Below are 26,669 nucleotides of genomic sequence, written 5' to 3' on the forward strand. Positions count from 1 at the left end.
AAATTTTACTCTCAAAAGTGATTTTTATAACTTTCCAAGGTTATTAAAATGGAATTCTACCTATATATATATATATTTATTTTTCACTACCTTAGAAGCTTCATTCCAATTCAACCAAAATTATTATGAAAAAATTTAAACTGTTTGCAATAGTTTGAGATCATTGCAGACCCTAACTCAACAATGGACAGAAATATTAAATATATCTTACAAAAAAAATTGGTCCTCCCTTGAAGGTAATTAAAGCAATCAAAACTCAGATTGAGTTTTTCCCACATTTTAAATTAATACTTTTAAATAATTAAAAACTATTTTTTAATTATCAAACAAGCAAATTCCAAGTATAGTTAATATATAAACAGTCACAATGCTATTCCAACTAAGCACTCCTTATTTATTCAATCTCCTAGAAAATTGTTAATGAGTACCTTACTATGTGCCAAGCACCTGGCTTTTCAAGCTCAAGGCACTAAATATATATCATCTCACAAAATCCCACTGAGAAATAAAAGCAACAATAATTTTCATTATTGCACAGGAAACAAAACCTAGAAACTTGTGAGTCTATGAGAAAGCTCAGACTAGAACCTTGGTTCTAAAATCTAAAATATTTATATAAATAACAGTGTTAACTTACACTAATAGAAACTATATGTGCAATATATATATATATATATATATATAAAAATATGTATTTTAAATGAGGGGTAAAAAAAAAAGACTACCTCTGCCAAATGCTGTATTTGGAACATCAAGTGCATAAGGATCTTTTTCTAAAAGTTCAAATTTAAACTCTGTTTCAGTTAATCTGCAAATAAAGAACAAACATCTCTAAGTTACTCATCCAAGAGAAGCACCACAAGAACAAAAATGCCTCTACCAAGTACAAACTACTCTTCACTATCTTAATATCTACACAGAACAAACAGATCCTCTAAAATTTATTATTCTGACCAAAACACTTTTATCTCCCACTGCTTATTAACTAGGGTAACCAGTTTCTTGCTGCCCTAGGGACAGTGATGTTTTGTGGAGCCTTACAATTGTTTTATTTCTTCTTCAAAACTAGACTACCATGAGTACCATATCACAGAATCCAAATCTTTGAAATGCAAGAGTTCTCCAAGGTCAACCAGTTCAAGTCTATCACTTTACAACTAAGGAAACTAAGGCTAGGAGTTTAAAAGATTTATTCACAATGAAAGTGCCAGGATTAAGACATAGAGTTCCTGGCTTTGAGTCATGTATGCTTTCCATTGTAATGTGACACTCATGATTCCAGTTATAACACTGGAAATTCCAATAATTTGTCCTACTATCTTACTCATAAATGTTTTTATCCTACAAATGTGACATTTTAAAAGAATCTTGTTTCTAGTTCTTAATCATGAGATATAAAACATTTAATAATTTGATTTTAATTTCTGAGACTAGAAAAGACAAGCAAGAGGACTAAAAACTAATATTGGATAATGTTAACAGTACATTGTGACAAGAAATTATAACATTCTAGGAAGACTGTTATAATCTTCATAGAAAAGCACTTACTCTTCCCTGCTATTCTATATTGTAGACTTTTATTCTACGTTTCATTTTATTATTGAAAAACAATGTCAGCCAATACTACAAAACCAGGAAATGAGAGAAATTAGTGAATATTATCCTATCTATTTATCCATTAAAAGAGGCTGAAATTCTCGGCATTACTACGTCAGAGAGATTCATCCTTTCGCTTTCCATCCATTTTTACCTCCATCCATCTACACTGGTTTAAAAAAAAATTTTAGCTATAATAGCAGAAGGATCTGTTAACAGTTTCCTCCAAGTGCCACTTCAGCGACCTGGGACAAGTACTTCAACAAACAAAAAAAAACTAGACATTCCTAGTAAAACTAATAGATATCTCACAAGATATGCTGGATTCACTGTTAAGTTTTCTTACTTAATCTTATAAAAGTATTACCTAATTAATGAAATAACAGTAAGAATAATAACTAATTTTAAATGTTCCCACTAACATACTTACTTTTGTCTGTTGAGAGCATTTTCTTTCCTTAAATCATTGAGGTTTCTTTCAGCATTCCGAGCTGCCAACTTCAAGAAAATAACAAATTTTAAAAATACATTTATATAAACTTAAAACATAAGCATAAACATGTCAATATAAACACTCATTAAATTTTTTAAAATATATATATATATATATATCACAAAAATGGTATACAAATCATAATCACTTAAGTAAGAAAAAGTGTAAGACTTGGACTCTGAAAGATCAGAATTTCTGTATCTACTCTTTACCCTCTAGTCATATGATCTTAGGCTGTTTCCTCATCTATAAATCTGGATTATAATACCTACTTTACAGAGTTACTGAGTAGAATGAACAAGTAATGTATGTAAAAGGCCTTTAAGTACAGTGCCTAGAACATAAGAGATTTTAATAAACATCCTATCTTTTTATTATTGTAGTTGAGACTCTATTATCCCCCTACCCTCAAATCTCTAAAGTTGACAGTCTGAGCCATGTCCTTGTCCCCATCCATCCTGAGGTCAAACATTCAGAGCCTCATGGACTCTAAACTCAGCCAGTCTGGGTTCTATCTGATTGGGTGATTAGTTCCTTGAAATGAACACTTTTTCCCTAAAAAACAAGTTAAACTTTGTTACCACATGACTTTTCAGAAACTAATATGAGCCTCTCCTATTAACTGTCTTCTGCCCAGACCCCAGTCTGCTCCTATGGGTAGCTCAGCTCTGGAGCATGTGACAAGCTACTGCTCAGTGTCACTTTCATTCCCTCTACCAATCCCAATTCAGCTAAAAACACACCTTGTCTGTGGAGCTTCTCCCAGGTGACCTTCCTGATACATAATTCTTTAGCCTGTGTGGTTCCTTGGGTTTTCCTGCCTGTCCTGTGCTCTAGAACACGTGAGGACAGATATATCCTAGGTTGTCATCTGGCTGTCCCGGATCTGTATATCCAGCTGCTTAACTATCTCTTTGTAGCCTCTACCCATGTCGTCTGAGATAACCTTTACCTTAGGAGACTTTACTAAATATGCAGGGGTGAGGAAGGGATGTGGAATTGTTGCCTCTGGGTCTCAGCATATTCCCTTCTTGGCCATTGTTGTTTGTGGTTTTTATTCTAATCTCTACAAGTCAGTGTCCCTCTAAGATCTGTAAGATGTTCCTGCTGCCCTTCCAGAAACAGCCTTCTTACCAACTTACCCTGGGACTCTGTGTGGACCTCTCCATCTTCAAAGAGTAATCTACATCTAAGTATTTTACAAGTGTGAGGAGTGGTTAACTAAATTCATCTCCAAGCCCAGCTTAATTTAGTAACAAATTTTCATTTGAACCCACAATACCAAAGCATACAGAATCTTGCAACTGAGGAGGACCTAATCTCTCACCCTACCTAATAGGTGAGATACCTCTCAACATACCTAATCTCTCACCCTAGGCAGGAATCTCCACTCCAACATGTCTAAGAAACATCTATCAAGTTTCACTATAACAATAACAACAGTTAACATTCACTGAATGTATACTGTGTGTCAGGCATTTGGCAATAACCTTACATGAATTTAATCATCCCAATAACCCTATGAAATAGGTACTATTGATATCTCTATCTTACAGATAAGAAAACTGATGATAGGTGATGGAGCGAGGACACCAGCCAAGACAGCCTAATTCCAGACTCCATGTATTCACCCACTGTGCAAACTGCCTAATGTTGAAGACTCCTAATGCCAAGTACTCCAAAGGCCAGCTATTACAACAGTCCTATATGTTAGAGTGTCTTTCTTATAATTAGTCAAAATCTGCATCCTTATCACTTCCCCACACAGTCAGTTCCTCTGGAGCACAGATACACTATTTCTCATAATGAGCCTTTTCTTAATGTGTACCCAGTAATTCAACACTGAGAATCAGGTAACAGAACTTTATGAATTTTAGAACTAGAAGGGGCTTTGAAGATCACTTAATCTAATCCCATTGTTACACAAACGAGGAAATAGGCCCAAAGAATTTTAAGTAGCTGGTCCACAACTAATCAGTGGCAATTTAGTGCCCTGAAACAATCAATCCATGATTATATCACCTTCCCTATGGAGCATAAACTCCTTTCAAAGCAGCAATGTGATAAAAGCAAAGAAGGAAAAATCAAATTTTTTCAATAACTGTGTTGGAACAAACTGTTTAGTTCACAAGGAACATAATTTCGCTACTTGTAAAATTAAAAGAAACAGATTTTTTAGAATACTATATTTTCATCTAATTTAAGTAAGCAACATATCTTCTGAAAAAAAAAATACAATTTGACAAAAGAGACTTAAGGAAATTTAAAACTTACCCAATTATCATGTGCTTTTTTCTCATGGGAAATAATCTGAAAAATAAAGTAATTAAAATGCCACTAACAATTATTTTTCTTAAGTAAAAGACATTCATATCTACCACTATGATGTAGCACACAACTCAAAAATATCCCAAGCATCTCTGAAGAGTAGGCAACATTTTCAAAGCAAATTTTCATGTATAATTATATTTTAAAATAAAAACTGAATGTAAAGACAATTACATTTTTTGTCTAGTAAACTTTTACTTTATGCAATAATCAACAGGAATTGCCAGTTAACATATAACTAGCCTGACTGAGTATGAGACCCCACTGTTGATACACGTTTATGTGATGCACTCCACCTTCTCAAAGCAGCAGGAGATATGGCAATTTTATTTTTTTGAGATGGAGTCTCAGTCTGTCACCCAGGCTGGAATGCAAGTGACGCAATCTCAGCTCACTGCAACCTCTGCCTCCAGGGTTCAAGCGATTCTCCCGCCTCTCCCTCCCAAGTAGCTGAGATTACAAGCATGTGTCAACATACCTGGCTGATTTTTGTTTTTGTTTTGTTTTTTTTAGTAGAGACAGGGTTTTGCCATGTTAGCCAGGCTGGTCTCGAACTCCTGACCTCAAGTGATCCACCCACTTCAGCTTCCCAAAGTGCTGGGATTACAGGCGTGAGCCACTGCACCCAGCCAATATGGCAATTTTAAATAAGATTTCTTATCCCAGAATCTTTGGCTCCTGGGAAGTGTCCCACCGCCACATGCAACACCTCAAAAGAGGTGTGCAACTGGTAATTATATTCCTGCATCAATTCAAACAAATCAGAATTGTTTTCAATTATACATATATATATATACACACACACACATATATATATACCTGCCCTTGATAAGAATGAATAGTTCTCTCCAATTCTTCTTCAAGATCTTTGGCTCGCTTTCTAAATGGAATAATTATTCTACTATTAACATATAATATGAAATGACAGAACATACTCTCTACTAAAAAATATTTATTAGAAAACCTGGAATGCTCTATTTCATGTGTAAAAAAAAAAAAAAAAAAAAAAAAAAACAACTCCAGAATTCCACATTTAGAAATAATCACCTCTGAGAGGTTCTACAGTAAATTTTTTCCTAAAGTAATTTTAACATTGATTACAACATAATACTAGTACTTGAGTTTACCTAAACCAAAAGTCACGCAAATATTTACGTGGTATATTGTGTTGTTTTTATTTTTAAGAAGAATGATCCTAGAAGATTCATTCAGATGTTGGTAGTCTTTTTTTTTTTTAAACGGAGTGCCGCTCTTGTTGCCCAGGATGGAGTGCAGTGGCGCAATCTCAGCTCACTGCAACCTCCGCCTCCAGGGTTCAAGCGATTCTCCTGCCCCAGTCTCCTGAGTAGCTGGGATTACAGGTGCCTGCCACTACGACGGGCTAATTTTTTTGTATTTTTAGTAGAGATGGGGTTTCATCATGTTGGCCAGGCTGGTCTCAGAACTCCTGACCTCAGGTGATCCACCCACCTCGGCCTCCCAAAGTGCGGGGATTACAGGCGTAAGCTACCGTGCCCAGCCAGATGTGGATAGTCTTAATAGAATTCTAGGAAATTAGCAATCGTTGTGAAGTGAAATTTTACTTGTTACTTTTATGAGACTAATAAGATAACTTATTTTGGATAAAACTCAAGCTTACTGAGGCAAAATGAAGTATCACAACTATTCGGGATACTGCTGAATCATGCCCCTTTTCTTCTCTATATATTCTATTTCCTGGGATCTCGTAAATCAAACCAAGGTAAAATCTAGATTTATAGTCTTAAATACTTCAGAATGCTCTGTGGCTCACTCTTCTTTTTGTGGCACACCTATTGATTCACTAATATTACATACATTCTTCTCCATTTGAACCAATGAGGAAAGACCTTAAAATTAAAATCTATTCATATTGACACTAACATGAAATAGAATTGTACATATTCAACTTTGAGAGATTTTAAAAATCGCACAGCCTGAAAGAAAAACATTTTTCCTTTTTATATTTTCTGTATAATTGCTGAGCAAGAAATCTGAATGAAAAGTGATGAGACAAAAATATATTTTTTTTGTCTGTACCACCTGTCAGATTTTAAAATGTTTTCTATTTTCATTTATTATTTTTTCTGGCATTAAGTTTTTTAGATACTCTTCCCATCCCAATAAAGAAACCGGGAAAACGTATTTAATACCTATAGGTCTCCAGCTCTTCAGTGGCATGGCTGATCTTTTCGTCTACTTTAGAAAGTTTCTCTTCTTTCTCTAACCGGTAATTTTCCTCTACTGTTAATTTCCTTAAAAACAAAAAATGTTTTAATTCTCTTAATACATGTCATAAGATAATCAATTCTTTTTAATTGTAGCAAAACTGGTGATTCCTATAAAATGATTTCTAAAATACCACTGAAAACATTACCTACAAGGAAAAAAAAAGTACCTGTATAAATATTCCTGGTGTGAAATTTAATATTAAAAACCGAAATTGTAAAGCATTGTGCCTAATACACAACTACTAACAGTTTCAAGAGTTTTCTATATAAATTTATCTTAAAAACAGGATCAAAGATATATTTAATAAAAACTATTATGACTATCACTTATCAAGTCTTTCTGTATAAACAAGCGTGACATTTGCTAGTAAGAAGTCACCAATTAATCAAATGTGTTTCATTAATTTTTATATTGGTTAGTGTTAGGCTTCCAGGTGAGTATACACACACACACACACACACACACAAAATTATAATTACAATGAACCCAAAGTAAAGAGTAGTAGTAGCAGTCCTATTTACTACATCTAGTTCTATTAATAATAACTTATTGAGCCATTAGTATGTGCCAAAAACTGTTCTTAGACTTTTGCATGTATTATTTAATTACCACAACAGCTCTACAAGAAGGGTGGTACTGTTATTCCCATCTTACAAAAACGAAAATGAAGCACAGAGAAATCATTAAACCAAGGCCTAGAGCTCATAAGCAGTGACTCTTTTATGCTGTAACACCCATGTTGTTTCATTTCACATACTGTCATTAATAACCTTGGTCACCCAAGAAACATTTATTGAATACCACAGGAAAACACATTGAGTCCTAAATAGGTAACTTCCCTCCATCATGAATTTTGAGAAGGAACAAGACAAACGACTGAAGAAGTCTTGCGGCATAGCAGTAAATGTTTTGTATTCTACACACTACATTACCTATTGCTTAGAAAGCATTCCCTAAAGTCAATCACATTCATGGACGTTGTAAAAAAAAAATAAGTCATCTCCTTAGGAAAAGCACGAAAGTGCGATGGGCATGGATATGGAAGAGAGATGTGCTTTTACAGACCGTGTAGACTGAAGATAGCTAGAAATTCTTTGACACCCCTCCTGATAAAAGGTGAGGTCTATATAACTTCCCATTGAATTTGGGTGGGCCTATTAATAATAGAAATTACACTGTGAAAGGAGACCTGATGATATGACTTAAAAATACCATATCTTGGCCAGGCGCAGTGACTCATGCCTATAGTCCCAGCATTCTCAGAAGTTGAGGCAGACAGATCATGAGGTCAGGAGTTTGAGACCAGCCCGGCTAACATGGTGCAATCCCGTCTCCACTAAAAATACAAAAATTAGCCGGGTGCGGTGGCGGGCGCCTGTAGTCCCAGCTACTCGGGAGGCTGAGGCAGGAGAATGGCGTGAACCCGGGAGGCGGAGGTTGCAGTGAGCCAAGATCGCGCCACTGCACTCTAGCCTGGGGGTCAGAGCGAGACTTCATCCCCCAAAAAAAAAAAACAAAAGTAACACATCAAGCTTGTAGGTCCTACCATTTCATTTGTTTCCACTATTAAATTTGGGAAAACAGTATATCAGTCATGAAAAACATCAGGCCAACATCTAGACTGAACTTAAATTATACTATATGCAGCAAAAATACAAATTTAACATTTCACTGGTACTATCAACTCAATATTCTACTCTGAAGAAGTACCAATGGCATAATTCATTGAATTTCAGTAGCAAGTAGTTTAAATATAAGAAGGAAATTTAAAATATTTTAGGAATTTAAAATAATTTCAAACTAATGAATGAAATCATGTGAACAACACACACAACTAGGATACTACTCAGTTTCCTATCCTTTAAAAATCTAAAGAAAATACCTTTTCTTTGAAATGTTAAATATTACTCATCAAAATTCTATAACCAACCATATACTTTTTTTATTCAAAAGATACACTCAAAAATATTTCTTTCACCTCAATCACTTATATCCAAGTTTTACTTTAATACCTTTCATTCTAACATAAAAAGAAGGGCCCACTCATAGGTATACTGGCTGAAAAACCATGAGATTATACTGTAATTCTTCCATTTTGTCAAGTTTATTCTCTTGCATACCCTGAGCAGTCCCAAATGGCCAAAGGTTCATAACAAATAACAACTTTTTAATTGTGAACTGAATCCAAATCATGACTGAAGTACAGAACTTGGCAGTGAATGAGCCAAGCACTACCCAGCATCCTGATCTCAAAGAAGCATTAGTGCTCTCTACCAGTTTCCAAATATATAAAGTAGACTGTCATTATTTGTGCTAGTTATGTTCCACAAAGTCACTATAAATCGTAAATTAGCAAATACTAGATCACTGCTCCCAAGGGTAATACAGGGTTAGCTTCCTGCTATAGCCTCTGGTCACAAATATTTTATCAACCAACCAATATATAACCTTGTTTTTTGTGCGCTTCTGTTTAAAGATACCTTATTTAACATATATTGTTAATTTATTGACATTGAACTCACAGCCAAAAGCACTGTACTTCATGCCTAAACAAAGGTTATCTAACACATGTATTTTCTCTGTAACACACATCACAGCCTTCTTGTGCTTCAAAACACCACATAGCAGTTCAGCACTATGCTTAGGGGGCATTTAAAACAGCTTAATCACCAGCAAAAAGCATAAAAATGTAAAAAATGAGGTACTAAATATACTGTAAAAGGACACTTGTTTGCAGAATGAGAGATGAAACAAGAAAGCAGAGCATTGCCTTGTTTGACCTCAGCTGGGAACATGCACATTGGGCAACTCCAATTTTTCATCATTCGGAATGTGTTCATGAATGGCTGCAAAAGCTCTGCATGTATTGATCTGATTTACAAATAAATTTTAGCAAGTAAGTGAATTCACAAATACAGATTCTATAAATAATGAAGAACTGTAATAACTTTCATTAAGAGCCTAAAGGAACCTGAAAGTCTGTTACATCTTATTACCCTTTACAATGAAAAAAATATGTGCTATTTGAAAATCTAGAGTCTTCAGATATCTCAAGGGTCTTCAGTGTACTTAGGCATTTAGGCAACAGCATGCACACACACACTCTCCTTCACTCCAATATATAAAGGCACTGAACATATTTGTACATATATTCAACAAAACATGTACTGAACAGCTATCATGTGTCTCACGTGCTTTAGGCACTGGGAACACAGAAGTGAAGAAAATAATTCTCTCTCAGAGTTCATATTTAATGTAGGGAAGATAAAAGAAAGAAAAGCAATCAATCATCAGAGGACAATAAGAGCTATGAGGCAAAATAAGGGGATGAAGAATAGCAGGTATTATTTTAGTTAGAGTAGCCAGGGAAGGATTCTTTGAGGTAACATTTGAACCCAGGCCTAATAAAATGAAGAACTGAGCCATGCAAATATATAGGAAACATCATTCCAAGCAGAAGAAACAAGTGCAAAAGACCCTGAGGTCAATGTGCTAAAGAGCATCAAAAAGGCCAGTGTCGGATGGAGGGTACTGAGAGGAAAATGAACATGAATAAGCTAAAATTGAAGAGGTGGCCAAGGGTCCAATCCTGTACTGTCTTGTAGGCCAAGATATAAAAGCTGCGGGTTGAGTGTGATATAAAGGCACCCGGGGATTTTGAGCACAAGAGTGACCATACTCACAATTCACACTTTAAGGGTCATCCTGCATGCTACAGAGAAAACAAAGTGCAGGAGAAAGGGTGGAAAGGAGGAGACTACTCATAAGGCTACTGTAATAAGCCAGATGTTAACTACTGATGACTAGACTAATATGGGAGATAGTAAAAAGTGATCAGATTCAGGCTATAAAAAAGCTGACAGGATTTAATGACAGAATAAATAGGAGATATAAAAGCAAGAAAGAAGTCAAAAATGGCTTGAGGAGCCACCCTATATAACTAAGTAAAGGACACTGCCATTTACTAAGACAAGGAACACTTGGGCAGAAGCAACTTGCACAGAACAGAGAAATCCGTTTTACATATATCAGAGATGGAATTAAATGGGCAGTTCGATCAAGAGTGTCCACTCAGAAACCCTGCCAGTATTAGGAAGTTTAAGGTAATAATTTGCTGACTACTTACTAGAAGCTAAAGAGGATTCGTTAACTAGCTTGGAAATTCCAACATCATTTACAATATTTTCTTTGTTGAAAACAAAAGTGTTTCCAGATTTATTGAAAAGTATTCCAGATCAAATACCTTTCTTAAAAATAAGTTGATGACATACAATCTAATCACAAATTGAGAACTTTCAGTAATCGCTACAGGTAACCATGTAACATGTATCCCTAAAGCTATTTTACTTGCTATTCAATGGAGTTAACATAATTTTGATTACCTGTGGAGTTTCATTTCATTTTCTTGATATAATTCAGTCATTACTTTTAGTTTCTGTTGAAGCTTCTGATTCTCATTTTCAAAATGTGTGTTTTCTGACTGCAAAGATGCTTGTTCAGTCTGAAGACTTTTAATATGCTCTATATAAAAAGTTTAAGTCATAATCAAAGGAGTAAACATTTTGAGTTGCATACTAACATTTCAGAAACATAAAAATTACTAAAAATAATAAATTATTAATAAACTGAACTCTATCCAATAACAGAAAATCTATAAGGTATTTTGATTACCTGAATGCTTTTATTGTTATTAGTTGATTGACACATAAAAACTGTACATATTTATGTGGTACAGTGTGATATTTCAATACAAGTATTCAATGTGTAATAATCCTATCAGGGTAATTAGCATATCCATCACCTCTAACATTTGTCATTTATGTTATGAACATTCAAAATCCTCTCTTCTAGCTATTTAAAAATAACAATATGACAAAGTAGATCTAAGAAAAAGAAAAATAAATATAAAGTTAACTAGTCATCCTATAGTGCTATAGAACACTAGAAATCGTTCCACCTATCTAGTTATAATTTTGTATCTGCTAACTAACCTCTCCCTAATCCGCTACCCTCTATATTTCCCAACCTCATATTACTATTACTATTCCACTCTCTACTTGTATAAGATCAACATTTTTAGCTCCCATATATGAGTGAGAACATGTGCCATTTCTCTTTCTGGTGTGGCTTATTTCACTTAAAATAGGCTCACTCATGTTGCCACAAAACAGGATCCCATTATTTTTTGATGACTGAATAGTGTTCCACTGAGTGTATTAATATTTTAATTAAGGAGCTATATAAATTGTTTTAATTTTGGCCGGGCACAGTGGCTCATGCCTGTAAATCTCAGCACTTTGGAAGGCCGAAGTGGGTGGATCACTTGAGGCCAGGAGTTCAGTATCAGCCTGGCCAACATGGCAAAACCCTGTCTCTACTTAAAATACAAAAATTAGTCAGGTGTTGTGGGGCACGCCTGTAATTCCAGCTACTTGGGAGGCTGAGGAAGGAGAACTGCTTGAACCTGGGAGGCAGAGCTTACAGTGAGCCAAGATCACACCAATGCACTCCAGCCTGGGTGAAAAAGCGAGACCCTGTCTCCAAAAAAAAAAAACTTCTAATTTTTATTATTATTTAGAGGATTCCCAAAACCTTAAACATTCTAATTCTAGCATCTAATTTTCAATTTTGGAGCTAAATGCCACTAACTTTCTCAGGAAGGTCTTGGAGATAAGAGTTTTAAAGGGAGATATTGTAGTTCAACATTCCCTGTAAAACTATTTCCAGGTGATGAATAATGCCTGTTTTTATCTAGTAAAAACTTTCTCTCTCAATAAATACTTAAATTCTACCTAGCCCTCCCTTTTAAGCTAAAATTTTGACATATAAGTCAAGCCAGAATTCTGGATCTTCTCATAACAAACGCTCAAACATACTCCTAGTTTAAAGCAGATCAAGACCAGAGAGAAAAATACCAACTTTAAGCTTTGTTTCAACTGCTAAACCATCTTTAAAAAAATCTATAAAATAAAAATGAATAATTCTAAATAATTATGAATGCTTTATAATTTATGCACCAATTTTTTTAAAAAACCTCCTTTCTCTTCTAAAATAATTACCTCAACTCTGAGCTCCTCCAAAATTGAAGTACCAACTCTGAACATCTCTAATATTAAGGTACCAAGATAATAACCTCAACTCCTCTAAGATGAAGGAAGGTATCATCTCCCATAACATGTATATGAATCACCACCACAAATCTTAACAGACAAAACTCAATCTGCCTAAAGAGGAAAGTTTTGGAAATCGTATTAACAAGCATGAAAATTTTAGTAATTACATGTAATGGTATTTAATTATTCTAAAACCCTCATGACATGGTTTGCCTTTGTGTCCCCATCCAAATTTCATGCTGAATTGTAATTCCCAATGTTAGAGGTGGGGCCTGACAGGAGGTGATTGGACCAAGGGGGTGGTTTCTAATGGTTTATCACCATCCTCCTAGTGCTGTCTCCCGCTAGGTGATAGAGTTCTCAAGAGATCTGGTTATTTTAAAGTGTGTAACACCTCCCCTTTCACTCTCTTCCTCCTGCTCCCACCATGTAAGACGTGCTAGCTTCCCCTTCGCCTTCCACCATGACTGTAAATTTCCTGACGCCTCCCCAGAAGCAGAAGCCTGTCAGCCTGCAAAACCATGAGCCAATTAAACCTCTTTTCCTTACAAATTACTCAGTTTCAGGTAGTTCTTTACAGCAATGTGAGAATGGACTAATATAACCCATTAAACATACAAACCAAAATAACAGTTTACATAAATCTTTAAATATTAAATGATTAAATGTATAGGAAATTGTATGTAACTATCTTTCCACAGAAATTTTTTAATCTACATCAGAAAAAAAAATTCATTGACCTAGGCTTTAAGCCATTGCCAAGAACAATCACATAAAGAAATTAACGTTGGGTATTATCTCTATTAAAATTCAATCATCCCTACTGTAAAACAAATAAGCAAACTACAACCCAATACTTAATTAATGTATTTATGTACTCCTTTTTTTTTTTTTGAGACAGAGTCTCGCTCAGTCACCTAGGCTGGAGTGCAGCGGTGGGATCTTGGCTCACCCCAGGTTCAAGAGATTCTCATGCTTCAGCCTCCCAAGCAGCTGGGACTACAGGCATGTGCCACCACGCCCGACTAATTTTTGTATTTTAAGTAGAGACAGCATTTCACCATGTTGGCCAAGCTGGTCTTGAACTCCCCAGCTCAAGTTATCTGCCCACGCTGGCCTCCCAAAGTGCTGGGATTACAGGCGTGAGCCACCATGCCTGGCCATATTTTTGTACTTCTACTCTAGCTATTTTGTTTTGAATTGTGACTTAAAGACCACTGTAAATGATTACGAGAAAAGGCAGAAACAGTTTAGAGGAAAATCTTCATGCTATGAATAAAAGATCAATTACAGAAATTTATCTTTCATGATCCATTAAAAAAAGTTAGATTTGGAAGAAGAGTACAGGCAGACATAGAGTCTCCAAATATTAATCTAAGAAAAAAAACAAAGATTTGCCAGGAAACTGTATTAAGGAGTGGGACAGCTGGTGAGCAAATTTCCTTGCTACTCTGGCACTTTGTACACACGTTTTTTCAAATACCACTTCCTTGAAAGTAAGCTATCTTTTCCTTCTGTGAATCTCCCATGGCTTTTAGTACAATGTTTTACATATAGCAACATTCTCTTAAACTAATACTAATGTTTCTCTAAATTCAAAAATAATCCAATTACTAAAATCATGTGAGTAGGGATATAATTGTTTAATAACCTCTATCTTTGGTGGTTCAATCTTTTAAAATAGTATTATAAATGTAGTTCACATACTGTAGAAGTTTTTGAAAATACAGATAAGTAAAAAGAATATAAAAATCTGTCCATAATCCCATATTCAGAGATAATCATTGTTGACATTTGAGTATGTCCTTCCAAATGTATATAGTAAATCTTTTTACTTATTCTTTTTTATTTTTATAACATGAGATGCTATTTATGCCAACTTTAAAATTTTTCAAACATATTGACGGAACTTGTTTACTTTTTGAAAATACAAACACTATCAGCAAAATAAACATAAATGTTTTCAATTAAAACAAAACCTTTGTTTCTACAGGTCTAACATCACTCTTGTATGTGCTAATATACTATGTATGTACATTAAAGGAACAAATCATACTGCAAGTAGTACCACTACTGAAGATCAATTTTTCAATTAACAGAGATTTTAAACATTAAGTTTCAATTTGCTACTTTTTAACATCTAAAACATAACAAACACATAGCACTGTAATTCAAAGATAAATACAGTTTTACATGTGTTTTTAAAAATTTCATTATTTTAACTTCACATAAATACAGAGGAAATCAATATACCTTTAGCAACAATGACAACAAAAACCAGGACTGTTTCACAAATACCTAACAAGAACAAAAGTTAAAATATATATATAGTTGGATCTTCCCAAAATTAATTCAATTAATTTTTACCATTCTCTGAAAGGAGGTGTACTTACTTAGAAAAACATCAAAAGTGTGTATATAGATGACCTACCTGTAAGCTCTTCCTTTGTTTTATCAACTTCAGATAACTGAATATAAATTTGGTTTCTTTCTCCTTCTAAGGTTTTTAAAGAAGCATTTAACTTTAAAGAAGGGAAGAAGGAGAAAAATAACATTAATTAGTTATACAACAACAACAAAAATAACATAAAACCTCACTATAACAACCCCAACACTTTTTAAGCTCTTTTATCATTTTGATGAAATTATCACCTGGAATACAGAAACCAATAATGCAACTTCCATCTTAAAAAAACCAGCAAAGTCATCAATACTTGTAAATCTCAGAACAAGGGATAGAGAAAAGTAGTGAATGCTTTTCACTGGATGCTTAAGAAAGTGACTATTTTCATTCTATTTACTTTCAACAAAAGTTTTTATTAAAGCAGCCTTCAAACTACATTACCAAGACTTCACATAGATCAGCAAAAATGAGAATACCACTACTAGGGTGGAAAAGAGAAGGAATAAACCAGAAAAAAAGGAATCTAGTATTTACTTAAAATAGGATATAGGGCAGAAGGGGTAAGAAAATACTGAGACTAGAAGAAAAAGAATGCACTGAAGGAAGTATGAGATAAAATACAAGAAACATTTTAAATATATTCTTATCTGAAAAAATGAGTACAGAACTTGGAATTTTTTATTTTGATAAATTCCAAAAATTATATGAACTTCTAAAGTTAATAACTGAAAGTAAAAAGTAATTGATGATGAAAATTCTGGTAATTTCTTAAATATTTGTATATGGGAACAATAAAATGGATTTTTTAAACAGTTACTATAAAGGAGACATGAGTAATCCATGCTCTCTTTCTTCCTCCTTATTCTTTATATGTATCTAATAGCACAAACCTTAGCAGCATGAATCAGTTTCTTCAAAGCTCCTTTTGGAGGATTATCTACAGTGAAAATCAAAAGCACAACAATGATTTGGGAAAATAGTACAATATGACAATAGACATCAAAATGAGTTTATCAGTTCACTCAACCAGAAACTTATAATCCCTCTTCTTGCTACAATAAAGCATTTGGTATAAAGCAGAATGGCCTTGGACCTGCTTCCAGGAAGCTAAACAATAAAAGCACTGAAGTGCCATATCATTTAACAATGTTCTTCAGCTCTAACTCGAAGAACAGACTTGTAACAAGGATTCGATATTCATCTAAATATAGACCACAATCGTTAACTATTCTTGGATTCTTACAGCATCCAAAATATGAGTAAAATTATAACCCAAGTTAAAACAACATTAAACAAGCATGAGTTTTCTCAAATAGAGAAAGAATTATTTCATATATGATCAAGTAGAAATGAAAAAGTATAAACAGAACTTTATATACTTATTTTAGGGATGTAATTTTTTCCAACATATTAATGTTATCATGAAAAACCTTTTAATCGCACTTTTTTCTCCTTAATAAATTTGTTAATTATGCAGGGGGTTGAGGAAGAGAACAGAAAAATAACATAAAAGTCTGAAGAACTACTACTGGGGTAAAATGAGAGAGGGGTACATGGGGCCTCTGTACTAGTTTTAGAACTCCCTATGATGCCATATTTCAAAATAAAAAGGTTTTTTTCAGGTCAAAGGAATTGGTGTGAGAATACAGTAAGTGGCTATAGTGAAACTAACTTTTGCTACTTTCACCAACTTCAGAGCACAACCAGCAGTGGCAATAACAATTTGAATGGCTAAGATTAAAAGTACTGTAACCATCTGAACCTCTGACGAAAGCAAAAGAAGTATCCTGAAGTATTCATTTATAGAACACTCATTTCTCAAACTAGTCATTCATCCATTTGATTAGCTTACAGTACAGGGAAAAACAGGTATTGAAATGATTATGATGTAATTTTGAAAGTGGCTATAATAAAGATATGTACAATACACAAAGAAAACAAAGCGGGGAGGCTGTAAGTGTGTCTGAGCAGCTGGAGAAAGACTTACTGAAAAGGCAATGCTCCAGCTGAAGCTAAACTACGAGGGATGGTGAGAAAGGACAGTATGTTGCAGACAGACAGAATGTGCCAAAGTAAAAGCATATAAAGAACATGGTGCACATAGGGGAAAAAAAGGAAATAGAAGAGCTAGTCACCATTTTAGCAAAAGGAGATGAGTCATGACTTAATACCTAAGTAAGCACCATTTTCTGATTCACTGTTCATTTCTAATTCCAAGTTATCATCATCCATTATGTCTTCTCCAAGCACAGCAGCCCAATCTTTCATCTTTAGCAAGCGTTCAGTCAGAGTCTTGACATTTAACAAAGGGGAAAAACAGAGAGAGTAATGCCTTATGCTAAGAGCTTTACAACTTCTGAATGTCCAGTTATAGTTTAAAAATCAATCCACATAAATAACAACACAAGAGCTCTTATTTTCCACCTCTTAAGATATTGTAAAGTCTTGAGAAATGATAACATTTATTGACTATTAAACTCTGCAAGATTAAAAACCAAAACTAGTTATTCCCAAATCAAGTATAGTACATATTAATATCATGCAACTAAAAAGTAGTAAAATATTTTTGTATATGACATTTCTCACATGCCACAAATAACAGTGGCCTAATTAACATAAGAGTAAATTCTGTGTGACACCAAACACATCTACAGTGAGATACATAATGTATAAAAAGATCGTAGATTTTTACTTGATTTATTCAAGGAAACAATTAGCTGAGGGGTTCAACTGAGATAAAGACATTTATAAAATAGAATTTGAATGGAACATTAGAGGTTTTCCAAAAGTACTTTTTGAATTTTGTTGAATAAAGAATATTTTCCAACACTACAGATAATCAAATGACGTGTCATGTATTCCTCTGGAGGAACCCACCTAAAAATAATGCAGTGCTCTACAATTTTCACCCTTCGATCTCCTCCCTCTCTTCAGAGTTCCAAGCACAAATAACATGGCCTATACCTTTCAGCAGAGCTTGAGGTTAGCATTTCATTCTTGTTATCTTTAAAAGAATCCAAACCCTTTAGTAGAGGAAGTTTAGAAAAAATAAAACAATATGTCACAGCCGGGTGCGGTGGCTCACGCCTGTAATCCCCACACTTTGGGAGGCTGAGATAGGTGGATCATCTGAGGTCAGGAGTTCAAGACTAGCCTGGCCAAAATGGTGAAACCCCGTCTTTACCAAAAATACAAAAAAATTAGCCAGGCATATTGGCACATGCCTGTAGTCCCAGCTACTCAGGAGGCTGAGGCAGGAGAATCACTTTAACACAGGAGGCAGAAGTTGCAGTGAGCTGAGATGGTGCCATTGCACTCCAGCCTGGGCAACAAGATTGAAACTCTGTCTCCAAAAAATATATATATACACACACACACATATTTACTTTATATATATATAATTTATATATATATATAGGACTTTATATACATATAAGTATACATATTATATATATTATATATTTAATATATATTTTTATATATAATATATATTATGTACTAAATATATGTGTGTGTGTGTGCCAAATTCTGAATAAAAGAAAGCTGGAATTTTGAAAATATTCTTAGCAGCAATATAACTAGCATAAATCCATCACTTTCAATATGACAACATCACTGTGTAAATTATAGAACATTAGCTTTACATAGTATTTGATACACGTGAGTATCTGTATTTACCAGCATTAAGACTTTTTAAATGAGTAGGAAATGAAAAAAGTCAAAAAATCCAAAGCGTAATATCGATTATTTTATTCCTACAATTAGAGTCAAGTTTCAATTAAATTTATTTTTTAAAAGTATTCCTCTCCATGAAAGTACATACACCAGTTAAAGATATTCAATTAATATATATAACTATGTGTCCAATTTCTCAAACTCTTCCAACCTCCTAAGAGGAGCAGATAGCATCCTGAAGAGAAACAGTAAAAACCATTATTTTTATTTCTTTATTAAATACCTAGGCTAAAATACAGAGAAGAAAACAGGACACACAGAATATTCATATAAGTATGTATGTGTGTATGTGCATGTACATACTGCAAATATGTAAGTATTCAAGAAACATTTGAAAATCTGGCCAAATACGTTATAAAAATATGTTGTGAAAATAAAAGCTGCTAAAAACTAGTTTTCAAACTTCAGAGTTAGTGTAAAATTCTAGCCAACTTGGTCACTAAAACCAGTAGAGCCATTTACCTTGATGTGATTTTCTTTATCATTTAGAACCTGTTCTGCATGTACTTTGGAGTCTTCAAATGTTATTTTCTGTTTATTAAGTTCACTCACTTGTTCTTTCCATACTTCAGCTTCTTGCAAAAGCTGAAAATGAAAATTTTAAAAATGCAACTCATTACATAAGTGAATCATTAAAAGATACTAAGAAGGCACTGTGTAGCCACTTAAAAAAGAAAGACATGGCTCCTGTTTTCAAAGAACTTTCAAAATGGGGTAGTGTAAAATAACACACACATTCTTCAACTAGTTTATATCATATATTTATATCAAATAAAGGTTTTCTGAGTTATACATATCTTAGATTTGATCATTTCTTACCGTTCCTCATATCCCATATAAAATGTCATGCCTTACTTGCATTAAAATTTATTTTTTAAATCATTGTGCAATTTTGTACTTAAAATAACTAATCTTTAGAAATACCACCAGCCTGGCCAACATGGTGAAACCCCGTCTCTACTAAAATACAAAAATTAGCTGGGCGTGGTGACACATGCCTGTAGTCCCAGCTACTCGGGAAGCTGAGGCAGTAGAATCACTTGAACCCAGGAGGCAGAGGTTGCAGTGAGCTGAGATTGTGCCACCGCACTCCAGCCTGGCAACAGAAAGAGACTCCATCTCAAAGAAAAAATAATAATAATAACATTAATCTAGAACAGACCAGATTCTGCACAAACAGTATTCTACTACATATACTACATATACAGGAAAGTATATTCTACTACATACACTACATATATTCTACTACGTATACTACATATACAGGAAAGTATATTCTACTACATACACTACATATATTCTACTACATATACTACATATACAGGAAAGTATATTCTACTACATACACTACATATATTCTACTACGTATACTACATATACAGGAAAGGAAAGCCTTTCTGAACATGACAAAAAGTAAAGATCATCATAAAAGGCAGACTTGACTATATAAAGCTTAAAAGCTTCACAAATCAAATATAACACAAATGAAATTTAAAGACAAATAACTAGAAAGGAATTCTTTTTTTTTTTTTTTTAAGAGGCAGGGTCTCATTCTCTCATTCAAACTGGACCACAATCTTAACTACTGGGCTCAAGATATTCTCTCACCTCAGCTTCCCAAGCAACTAGACTACAAACACATGTCACCATACCCTGCTAATTTTTTTATTTTTATTTTTTGTAGAATCAGGGTCTTGCTCTGTTGCTCAGACTGATCTTGAACTCCTGGCCTCAAGTGATCCTCCCACCTGGACCTTCCAAATCACTGGGATTACAGGTGTGACCCACTGCACCCCACCAAGAAAGTATTCTCGTAACATTTGTAGCAGAAGGTTAATAACCTTAGCATGCAAAGAGCTCTTAGACCTCAATAAGAAAAATAGGCAAAGAAAAAAAAAGACTGAGCGGGCAATTCACAAAAGAAATGGCTCATATATATGAAAAAGTCTAAATTTATTCAGTCTTTGAAACTATGTTCTACCAAACAGTAATTATTGGATTTCTCTGCAAAACTAAGGCTTCATTAGCATATTTCCTAACACATGAAAAGTAACCCTTTTCTATGTATATATAACAGAATCAGATGATACAGGTAAAAACAAATGAGAATTCAGGAAACAATTCACATTTGGTGATTAGGTCATCTCTCATGAGGCAATAAAGAGACTTGAGTACACAGTATGCAGTATTAAAACATGAGAGAAGGAGTGTATTAGAACATGGCATCAGTGAATACAGTTTGTTTCAAGAACTTTGATTATTACAAGGGAGTTAGATGAAAGCAGTTGTAAAGAGTAAGACTAATCTAGGTGAAATATTTTCCAAGGTGGAAAAGGTAACTATTGATCATAACATGGCAAATTTAACACGGGGTTTACCACCACTTTCTACTCAAATCTATTAAAATGGCAGAAAACAGATTATTTTTTTCAAACGCATAAACCCACGATGAAAAAAGAATAGGAGATGAGACAAAAGATAATTGTAGAAGTAGAAAATGGAAAGAAATGGAAGTGTGATAAAAAGACTCAACCTACTAGAGAGAACTAAAATCTAAGCCAGAACGTAGGAACACCCAAAAGTAGGCTGATTTGATATACCCCAGAAAGACTCATGATTTGAAGGCATAAATAGTAGGGAAAATAAGCAGGATTGGAAAAAAGGAGGACTGGCCAAAAGTCTGTATAAAAAGCAGTTGGAAAGCCTCCCATGACATAAATATATACACATTCTTATTCTCTCATTCATTCTCTATCTCTGTCTCTTACACACACACACACACAAACAAACACACACACACAAACAAACACACACACACACAAAACCCTACTGGGTTATTCTTTGGAGAGGTAGAACCTGAGACTCTGGGACATCTATCCAGGTGAAGGTGGAAATAACATACTGAAAACATAAAAGTACTGAGAGGAAACTGACTTACTGAACAGTCAGACACCAGCACTCTTTACCTGACTGAGTTGCAAGACTGTTGGCAAATAGGCTTACATCTCCCAAATGGGAAATGTGGAGGACTCATCCCCGTGCAAACGGTCGTCAGATACCAACAACTGAGAATCCTCCAATTATAAATACCCTAACCTGGCCAAGCGCAGTGGTTCCTGCCTGTAATCCCAGCACTCTGGGAGGCCAAGGCAGGCAGATCACTTGAGGTCAAGAGTTCAAGACCAACCTGGCCAACATGGTGAAACCCCATCTCTACCAAAAACACAAAAATTAGCCAGATGTGGTGGTGCATGCCTGTAATCCCAGCTACTTGGGAGGCTGAGGCAGGAGAATCACTTGAACCCAGGCAGCAGAGGTTACAGTGAGCCGAGATAGCGCCCTGAACTCCAGACTGGGTGACAAAGTGAGACTCTGTCTCAAAAAAAAAAAAAGAAAAAAAAGAAAATAAACACTCTAACCAGAATATCCTGTAGAAAAGCCCGCCAACAGCTGGGTGCAATGGCTCACGCTTGTAATCCCAGCACTTTGGGAGGCCGAGGCGAGTGGATCACCTGAGGTCAGGAGTTCAAGACCAGCCTGGCCAACATGGTGAAACCCCATCTCTAGTAAAAATACAAAAAATTAGCCGGGCGTGGTGGCAGACGCTTATAATCCCAGCTTGGGAGGCTGAGGCAGGAGAATCACTTGAACCCAGGAGGCGGAAGTTGCAGTGAGCCAAGATCACTCCAGCCTGATCAGCAAGGCGAGACTCCGTCTCAAAAACAAAAAAACACCAAAAAACAAAACAAAACAAAACAAAAGAAAACCCCGCCAGTGGCCAGGCACGGTGGCTCGCACCTGTAATCCCAGCACTTAGGGAGGCCAAGGCGGGTAGATCACGAGGTCAAGAGATGTGTAATGATCCGTAATTTCAGAGAAGAGGAAACAATAAAAAGATATTAAAAGCTTCCAGGGAGGAAAAAAGCAGATTACCAAATATATCCAATTATCTGAATAGCTTCTGACTTATTAAAAGCAATACTGGAAAGTCAAGACAATGGAGTGACAGTGTCAAAATTTTGAGGAAAAAAAAATATGCCAACCCAGAATATATTCAACCAAAATATCAAGAAGTATGAGAAGCAAGACATTTCCAGGCGTGTAAGTTCTTAAAAAATTACTTCCTATACCTCTTCCTCAGAAAGTTAACCAAAAGAATTAACCACAAAAGAGCTTAGATATGGGAAATAGAAGATCTAACACAGGAGAAAGACGAGGAATCTTTAGGATGGGGGTGAAGTGAAATCTCGGGACACAGAACAGAACACACACCTACAGAATAAGTTCTTATTAAACCAGGAGAGGCCCGAGAAAAAAACTGCTTCAAGAAAAAGAAAACGAAATTAACATATTAAACAAAGCATTTGAAGGCATGAATAAGATACCTGTATCTCTAGAAGACAGTGTACAGATGAACCAGGTAAGTATACAAGAAACAAAACAATTATTAACTCTAAGGAAAATATTGAATAAGACAGAATATGTAATAAGAACAAACCACGAGGCCAGGTGCAGTGGCTCACGCCTATAATCCTAGCACTTTTGGAGGCCAAGGAGGGCGGATCATGAGGTCAAGAGATCGAGACCATCCTGGTCAACATGGTGAAACCCCGTCTCCACTAAAAATACAAAAATTAGCTGGGCATAGAAGCGCGTGCCTGTACACACGCCTGTAGTCCCAGCTACTCAGGAGGCTGAGGCAGGAGAATTGCTTGAACCTGGGAGGCAGAGGTTGCAATGAGCCAAGATCACACAACTGCACTCCAGCCTGGCAACAGAGTGAGACTCCGTTTTAAAAAAAAAAAAAAAAGGCCGGGCTCGGTGGCTCAAGCCTGTAATCCCAGCACTTTGGGAGACCAAGACGGGCAGATCACGAGGTCAGGAGATCAAGACCATCCTGGCTAACACGGTGAAACCCCGTCTCTACTAAAAAATACAAAAAACTAGCCGGGCGAGGTGGCGGGCGCCTGTAGTCCCGGCTACTGGGGAGGCTGAGGCAGGAGAATGGCGGGAACCCGGGAGGCGGAGCTTGCAGTGAGCTGAGATCCGGCCACAGCACTCCAGCCTGGGCGACAGAGCGAGACTCCGTCTCAAAAAAAAAAAAAAACAAAAAAAAAAACAAAAAAAAAAACAACAACAACAACAAACCATGTGGCTCTGGTGTGAGTAATATTTGGATAATTATAATAACTTAATCACTGAACAATTTTCCCACTGAAAAGTTCCAATTATATTGGCAAAGCAGAAGGAGAAATATACCTGGGAGTATCTATGTATGTGGGCGAGAAACAGGGCAAATGCCACCTCCTCATGTGATCTGCCGCCAGAACTGCTTCTATCTTTAGGCCCCAGATCTATAACTTCAATAATCCTCACTCGCATTCTCTGTACCCCTTCAGTCTGGTTTTAAGTTGGTTATGATTACCAAAATGCTAAATGCCCTGGCTTACTTTCCCTGTCCTGGGGGTAGAGGCTGCCAATACACTTTGGTATGCTATACAAAAGAGACAGACACTGAAATACGTAAGGGAGACTGTCCTACTCTCGTGCTCTCAAGGAAAAGCCTACACTTGTCCCTAGTATGGGTCAGTCATGAGGATGCCAAGAATATTTATAATTACATATTCACAAGTTGAAGAGTCCCTACAGAACACAAACCTGTTTCTCACTTTCCTGCAATTGAGAATTTTCATTCAAAGCATCTTTTATTGCTATCTTCAGTCGTTCTTCATTCATTTGAAATATCCTGAAGGTCATTTTGGCCTAAGTAAAACAAAAAATATCAAGTTTGTAACAATTAATTTAATACACATCTTTACACATACTCCCTAGAACACAGAATTAAACAAAGGCAAAACCATGCCAATATTAACAGCAGAGGCAGCATGGTGTAGCAGAAAAAAGGCTTGTCTAGAATTGCGGTCTAGTCCTGCCTCTCCCACTAACTTGCTACGATGTGACCTTGGACAAACCTCTTGTAACTTTCTATGTACTGTGCAGCAAATTTTGATAACTATTTGTTCTGTCTCCCCTACTAAAATTTAAGCTTCCTGGGGACTTTTTTGTCTATTAATGTTAAGTATCAAGCAACCAGTCCTCAATATATAGTAATAGCTCAACAAACACTTATCCATTGAAAAGATGAACTTTTCTGAAGTAATTCATGTAAAAAAGAAAATACAAGCTGGGTGCGTTCGCTCATGCCTATAATCCCAGCACTTTGGGAGGCCGAGGTGGGCTGATCACTTAAGCTCAGGAGTTCAAGACCAGCCTGGCCAACATGGCAAAACCCCGCCTCCACTAAAAATACAAAACTTAGCCGGGTGTGGTGGCGCATGCCTGTAATCCCAGCTACTCAGGAAGCTAAGGCAGGAGAATTGCTTGAACCCAGGAGGTGGAGGTTGCAGTGAGCCAAGATCATGCCACTGTACTCCAGCCTGGGCAACAAAGCCATGCTCATTCATTTAGGTATTATTAAAAAATAATAATAATAATACATATCTGGGATCCCCTATATCTCAAATTCTACTATTATATCTTATTTCTTAATTTAAAAAAATTAAATTAAAATGATTTTCAAAAGCAACAGACCTACCAGACTAATTCAACTTACTTCAGCTACTTGTGATTTGAGGGATTTTGACTCATCTTCTAGAGACTGTATCCTTTTAGAAATATCCGCCATCTAGAAAGACAGTATCAGGCAATAAATATTTACTAAACTCTAGTTTCCAAAATGCCATAAAAATTAGATATACTATTAACCTAACACTTTTGCTCCATAAGCGACAGCTCAAATTAAGAAACCTTCTCAGTTTATTTAGCCATATGCTTAAAGGGATTTTATATGAACATTACATAACTATAATATCTTGTATCAACTTTAATATTTCATAACATTTAAGTTATATAGGCTCAAGATAAGTCCACTAACATGTTTTACTAAATAATCTCATATACATCAAGATTTTCATTAAGATAGGTTTTTTTAAAAGAAAAAGTTATAATGTTAATATACATGTTAAGTAATTACAAATATACACTATGTACACGATTATTCAGTTTTTATTTACATGAGCTACTTGCATAGTACATACAGAAATTTTCTATAAAAATATGCAAGAAATTTAACACAGTAACATCTAGGGGGAAGTGAAAAAAGTTGCTCTAGAAAATTTTGCTCCCTACAACCTTCTGTATTCTTTACATTTTTTACAAAAATGTAATACTTTAACCACTATCACATGAATTTTTTAAAGCTCAGTAACTTTCTTTTTCTTATATTCTCCTCAAATAAAAAAGCCCTACCAATTCATCTTGTTCAGAATGTTTACATTTCTCTTCTTTTAACTCTTTTTCTAGACAGAATATTTCATCCTCAAGTTCAGACTTGGACCTGTTCAGCTTTTCACAGGTTGCCTAAGAGAGAAAGCGAACTTTATAAAACAGATATAAGAATTTTTCATTAGAGAAAATCAGATGAGCATAATCAAAAATATGTACTGTAAGTTAAATAACTTTCATTTATATATTTGCTCATTTTTATAATATCAAAATAACAGCAACTGTAGCAGTGGTCAGCAAACTTCTGTAAAGAGCCCGGGAATAAATATTTTAGGCTCATAGGCCATGCAGTCTTTGTCGCAATTACTCAACTATGCCATTGCAGTGAGAAACAAAAGCAATACCTAAATGAATGAGCATGGCTGTGTTCCAATACGATTTTTTATTACAAAAAAGTGGCCCACTA

At 35.2% G+C, this 26,669-nt stretch overlaps 1 protein-coding gene across 17 annotated transcripts in view; it reads right to left on the reverse strand.

Moving 5' to 3' along the window:
• The window catches only part of LOC105478019 (MIA SH3 domain ER export factor 2), a 144,750-nt gene that overhangs the window by 60,715 nt on the left and 57,366 nt on the right, over positions 1–26,669 (reverse strand). For all 17 annotated transcript variants that reach the window (XM_011734992.3, XM_011734990.3, XM_011734991.3 and 14 more), the window contains 13 exons: positions 26,228–26,338; positions 25,533–25,604; positions 24,578–24,682; positions 19,382–19,504; positions 17,356–17,476; positions 16,075–16,121; positions 15,212–15,302; positions 11,050–11,188; positions 6,589–6,690; positions 5,237–5,297; positions 4,364–4,399; positions 2,027–2,094; positions 726–808 (listed from right to left, as the gene is read on the reverse strand). In XM_011734992.3, coding sequence (XP_011733294.2) covers positions 726–808; positions 2,027–2,094; positions 4,364–4,399; positions 5,237–5,297; positions 6,589–6,690; positions 11,050–11,188; positions 15,212–15,302; positions 16,075–16,121; positions 17,356–17,476; positions 19,382–19,504; positions 24,578–24,682; positions 25,533–25,604; positions 26,228–26,338 — 1,159 coding nt within the window. The remainder of the gene's footprint in view (positions 1–725; positions 809–2,026; positions 2,095–4,363; positions 4,400–5,236; positions 5,298–6,588; positions 6,691–11,049; positions 11,189–15,211; positions 15,303–16,074; positions 16,122–17,355; positions 17,477–19,381; positions 19,505–24,577; positions 24,683–25,532; positions 25,605–26,227; positions 26,339–26,669) is intronic.

Source organism: Macaca nemestrina, chromosome 7 (assembly GCF_043159975.1).
Source record: "Macaca nemestrina isolate mMacNem1 chromosome 7, mMacNem.hap1, whole genome shotgun sequence".
Taxonomy (NCBI): domain Eukaryota; kingdom Metazoa; phylum Chordata; class Mammalia; order Primates; family Cercopithecidae; genus Macaca; species Macaca nemestrina.